General features: G+C 45.0%; 1 protein-coding gene across 2 annotated transcripts in view; it reads right to left on the bottom strand.

Annotated features, from left to right (window-relative positions):
* B3GAT3 (beta-1,3-glucuronyltransferase 3) overlaps positions 1-4,305 on the bottom strand; it is a 16,529-nt gene extending 12,224 nt beyond the window's left edge. Inside the window, exons 1-2 of one of the 2 annotated variants that reach the window (XM_042440236.1) lie at positions 4,151-4,305; positions 3,492-3,581 (exon numbers count right to left, since the gene is read on the bottom strand). In XM_042440236.1, coding sequence (XP_042296170.1) covers positions 3,492-3,573 — 82 coding nt within the window. In that variant the 5' untranslated portion in view covers positions 3,574-3,581; positions 4,151-4,305. The remainder of the gene's footprint in view (positions 1-3,491; positions 3,582-4,150) is intronic. The other variant, XM_042440237.1, reaches the window with a different exon arrangement.
* Between the last annotated feature and the right edge of the window lie 1,471 nt (positions 4,306-5,776).

Raw genomic sequence — 5,776 nt, forward strand, 5'->3', positions numbered from 1 at the left:
AAGATCTCTCTATGTACTTCTTTCTCTCAGTTAGTCTCAAAGGTGCGACAGGATCCCTGTTTTACTGAAGTTGTGCATTTTTAGGCTTCTTTCCTTGTTTGTTGTTGCTCTCAGTTTCCTGGTCAATGTATATATGTATACATAGAGCAAACTCCCCTAACTCTTCCAACAGATCGACAAAACAAAACCCCACACCTGTGACAAGATCAAGAGTATGAACACAAGATGAGATACCTTGGTAGGATTTTCTTTTCTTTTTTTATTGTCCATCGTTTTATCAAAACAGTCAGTGAAAGCTTTACCTGTAAATCAAATCACAATCAGGAAGGGGTAAAAAGGGGTGTGTGTTTGTGTGTGTGTGAAAAAGGAAGTGTGACTTTTAAAAAAAAGCCTTCTCCGCCTTTTTGCCTGCAAAAACACAAGGAAGAACCAGCCAGAACCAGGAATGTTAATCCATTGACACATAAAAGATGGCCAAAGAAAGCCACACAGCCTAGCCAGAGGGCAGGAGCACAGACAGCTATAAGCAGGAATGGAGGATGGGAAGGGCTGCAGGAAGGTAGAGTGAAAAAGTCCCAGCTAGTTCACCCTCCAGGAGGATGGGTTCCCTCTTCTTTCTTTCTAGGAAAGGGGTCTCTTTTCATAGCAGCTTTTTTGCCCCCATGCCTTTGTTTTTTTGCTCTTTCTAGGTCCCCACTGCAGGATGTTATAATTTTATTAATACCAATGGATATAAAACTATCTGTATATTATTTGAAGTGAAAGAAACCTACTTTAGGAAACAGTGGTACAGGGTTTTATTTTGCAGTACATATAAGCTATAAAAAGGTTTTATGTTTGTGTGTCTTTCTGTGTTACCTGTGTTTTTTTATGTATTCGTAATAAATTGAAATATTTTTTTTTAAAATCTGCAACGGCTCAATATCACACAAAACTACAGTTCCCAGAATCCCCTAGCTTTGAGCCAAGGCAGTTAAAGAGGTCCCAAACCAGATTATTTCTGAAGTGGCATGTCTTTGGCAAAAGCCAAAAACCAAAAAAGCCTGTACTGTATTCCAAAATCAAGGCATTCAGTCTTTCTAAATATCCTAACATCGATAAAGGCATGACGAGATCAATAATAATAATAATAATAATAATAATAATAATAATATAGTTTATTTATACCTTCCGCCTCTCCCATGGATCAAAGCGGGATTACAATCTTAAAAGACACTTAGTACAATTTACAATCAACACAACAATAAAATACTAACACTGAATTTACCAAGAATTCCTATTAGTTCTCTAAAAATTACAACTTGTCCATTAGCCAACCATCAGAGTCAAGGAAGAGCAGTCATCATAACCTTTTTATATGGAATTCAATGGATAAGCCCACCAGAAGATATCCGTTTTGAGTGCCTTCTTAAAGGCCTCTAAGGTAGTAATGACTCAGATCTCTTCCAGTAGGTCATTCCATAATCTTGGGGCTGCAGCAGTGAAGGCCTTATGTGAAGTTGTCATTAATCTGGTATTATAATATTCTAGTAAGAACTTCCCAGGTGTTCTGAGAGTGCGGGGTGGATAATGTAGGGAGAAGCGCTCCCGCAGGTAACTCGGGCCTGAGCCATGTAGGGGTTTAAAGGTAATAACCAACACCTAGTATTGCACCTGGAAGCTAACTGGCAGCCAGTGAAGAGATTTCAGTATTGGTGTTATATGGTCAAACCTAGATGTTCCAGTGACCAATCTGGCTGCTGCATTTAGAACCAACTGAAGCTTCCGAATTTGGTACAAGGGTAGCCCAAGTAGAGCGCATTGCAGAAATCTAACCGAGAGATTACCAGTGCAATACTACTGCTTCAAGGTCCTTTCGGTCCAGGTAGGGATGCAGTTGACGTATCAACCGAAGCTGATACCATTAAACACCAAATTCAAGGATGTCTTTTTTCCCAATGGTGAAGGAACAGAAAATTAGACAAAGGCTGTCTTTGCTCCCATTTCAGGTGATAGGAAACGCAAACCTTACTTGTGGCCATTTCTCTGTCCTTGCCCCTAGACACCAGGTGATAAGATGCAAAAAGGAAGGGAAAAAGTTCTACATTTTATTTCTTTTTATGTTGCAAAGTTCAATGTATAATTTAAATTCTAAGCCAGTGGTGACCATCCAAGTGCTGGAAAACGTGATGTAAAGATGCACTACTGTATATAAATATACTACTGCTAAAAGAAAATTGGCTTAACAAAGCCTGATTCAGACAAGCCAAAATAAAGCTGCTTCGAGTCCCTTTGGAGGTATGCTGTTTAAATGATACATGCGTCCTAAGAGTCCAGAAGCCACACCAAAGCCATGCTCATCCTAAGGACTGGAGTGCAGTTTGGCGCAGCTTCCAGACGCTTAGGACGCATGCATCATTGAAACACCATACCTCCAAAGTGACCTGAAGCAGCTTTATTTTGGCCTGTCCGTATAGGGCCAAAGTCTGTGGATAAAACTCTCAAGTGGTTGAGTCCCCTTCTGTCCCTATTACTTTGGACAAGAAGTCCCATTTTATTTTGGACGGGGGGAATTCTGAAATCCTATTTTAAAAAAAAGAAACGGGTATCAAACTGGGTTGTTCAGTACTGCTTCTTTTACACACAGCATGCAGACAATGTGGTCCCACAGGTGTCATTGGAAAATATATTTTCTATAGGCTTCTATAGTATTTATTTGGGCCACACTGAAAAACTTTTTGGGGCCACACAGAATCAAGGAAGTGATTCTTTTTTCTGCTACCGTCTCTCTGTTGGTCAGGAAGAGACTTCAGAGACCTGCTGTGTGGGTTGTTGGGTCTAGTGGGTATGTCTGAAGCATTCCTGTACTGTAGTGTGGAAGGCAAGCATGCTGGGCTGGCATGTTGGCAGAGCAAGGCAGGCATTTTGTGTGATAGCAAGGGAGAGAATAAGGGGATGGCCTGAAGCACCTCCAGCAGCTTACAGTCTGGTTAAACTGGACACCAAGTCAGAGGCACCAAAAGCACCAAGACGACTCTGGAGTGTATCCAGAGGATGGCTACCAAAATGGTGAAAGGTCTGGAAACCATGAGGAGAGGCGTAGGGAGCTGGGTATGTTTAGCCTGGAGAAGAGATGGTTAAGAACTGATAGGATAGCCTTGTTGAAGTATTTGAAGGGATGTCCTACTGAGGATGGAGCAAGCTTGTTTTCTGATGCTCTAGAGAATAGGACCTGGAACAGGCTGAACCCAACATACCCATCTCCCTAAGTCTCTCATCGTAAGCCATTTTGGTCCACCATTTTGGTCCCCCTCCTCTGGACATGCACCAGCTTCTGAACATCCCTTTTTGAACTGCGGTGCCCAGAACTGGACGCAGTACTCCAGGTGAAGCCTAACCAAAGCAGAACAGAGTGGCACTATTACATACATGCAAAGGCATGTCCCATTTTTAGTACTCTGGTGTGAACGCTTTGTTCCCCTGGCAAGCGGGAGACATCCTTTGCCACTCACCCAGCTGCAGCAGCGCATACATCAGACCGCTCAGAGACACCAAGAAGTAGATGACAAAAACATTTTTCAACTTCACCTTCATGGCGGCACCTGCGGAGACAAAAGGCTGCGTAAAGACATAGCCTAATAAGGATTTATCAAGGCGGACGTTCGACAGAACCTGAAAGCATGCCCACTATTGTGTGACCTTCACCTCTCTCTAACAGACATCGCTCTAACGTGGATCTTGCCTCCATAAAAGCCAAGCGCATGTAAGGATGTGCTCTATTGCCCATCGCCTCAGATGGAGTAAACCTTTCCCCATCTCTCTCTTTAGCTCTATGGAATCACTGGCAGGATGACCAATGTCCTACATCTCAAATGTCTGTCCAGGAGGAATTCCAAAAAGTCCACCCCTTTGAGACCACTTTAACTCTTTTTTTGGCTCAAGGCTATGGAATTCTGGGAGTTGGAGTTTGTTGTGGGCCCGGAGCCAGAAAAGAGTTAAAGCGGTGCCAAACCGGGTTATTTCTGCAATGAGGATGCAACCTCAGCAGATAGGAAAGCTCTGTTTCCTTCCCTCTTGAGGCAAGACCGCCTTCATTGACTCAAAGCCCCTCTGGGAGGGAGGGAGTGGATCGGCGTGACGCCGTTGCCATGGCGACGGGGCCTAGGCTTACCGCGAGCCGGAAGTAGGGAGGGAAAGAGGGGCGGAGGGGCCCTTCTCCGCCGCTCAGCCTCGCCCCTCCGTCCGCCCTTCCTTCCCGGGGTCCCCCCTCGGCCTCTTTCCCGCTAAGCCCCTCTTCCTCCACATCTCCCACTTCCGGTCCAGCCGTTTTTACGCTCCGTCGCCACTGAGGCCCCACTTCCGGTCCGGCGGTTTTTGTCTTCCGGCAGGAACCAAAGCTCCCAACTCAGGGTTCCGCTTTAGGCGACCCTTCAGTCATAGGGCTTTCTTGTCCGGTTTCTTCTTCTTCTTCGCCCTCTGAGGAGGAGAGAGTGCCTGCCTTCCAGGCCTTTCTCACTTATGGCCGCCCTCCTGCCCTGGGTTTTCCCTTGGCAGGCTTCTTCTTCAGAGGGGCTTTGCCATGGCCGCCCTCTGAGGCTGAGAGAGTGTCACTTGCCCCAAAGTGTTGTTCTTGGGTGCCTTCAAGGCCTTTCTGACTTAAGGCGAATCTGTCCTGGGGTTTTATTCTAAAGCTTCTTCAGAGGGGTTTTTGCCAAGGCCAAGCCTGAGGCTGAGAGAGTGTGACTTGCCTTTCTTGTTGAATCATAGAACTGAGTCATAGAATCCTAAAGTTGGAAGAGACCCCAAGAAGGGCCATCCAGTCCAACCCCATTCTGCCATGCAGGAACTCTCAAGCAAAGCATCCCCATTGACAGATGGCCATCCAGCCGCTGCTGAAAAACCTCTAAGCAAGGAGACTCCACTGCACTTTGAAGAAGTGTCTTCCAGTGTCCAACAGCTCTTACTGTCAGGAGGTTCCTCCTAATGTTGAGCTGGAATCTCTTTTCCTGGAGCTTGCATTGATTGTTCTCTGGAGCAGCAGAAAACAAGCTTGCTCCCTCCTCAATATAACATCCCTTCAAATATTTAAACAGGGCTTTCATATCACCTCTTAACCTTCTCTTCTCCAGGCTAAACATCCCCAGCTCCCTAAGGAGTTCCTCACAGGGCATGGTTTCCAGACCTTTCACCATTTTAGTTGCCCTCCTTTGGACATACTCCAGTTTCTCAATGTCCTTTCTAAATTGTGCCCAGAACTGGATGCAATATTCCAGGTGAAGCCTGACCAGAGCAGAATAGAGTGGCACTATTACTTCTCTTGATTTAGACACTGTACTTCTAGTGATGAGCCTAGAATCACATTGGCCTTGTTAGCTGCCACATTGCACTGTTGACTCATGTTCAACTTGTGGCCTACTAGGATTCCTAGATCCCTTTCACACGTTGTCTTAACCCAGATGTCCCTCATCCTATATCTATGCATTTCATTTTTTCTGCCTAAGTGCCTAAGTGCAGTAGCTTAAATTTCTCCATGTTGAAATACATTTTGACAGTTTTGGCCCAGCTTTCTAATCTATTATGGTCATTTTGAATTTCAATCCTGTCTGCTGGGGTATTAGCGACTCTTTGAGATTGGCGACCCTATCTTGTGGGTTTGAGCAGATGCGATTGTATTGCAAGGCATGGTTTAAACAATGTATTTCATACTGTGATCACGGTGGAAACTGAAAGCATCCAAGTACCTGTTATGTTCAATGGGTTTGTGATAGTGCTCATTGTGTGGTTGTGGGGTGGTGTC

This window comes from Sceloporus undulatus, chromosome 9 (assembly GCF_019175285.1).
Source record: "Sceloporus undulatus isolate JIND9_A2432 ecotype Alabama chromosome 9, SceUnd_v1.1, whole genome shotgun sequence".
In the NCBI taxonomy this organism is placed as follows: Eukaryota; Metazoa; Chordata; class Lepidosauria; order Squamata; family Phrynosomatidae; genus Sceloporus; species Sceloporus undulatus.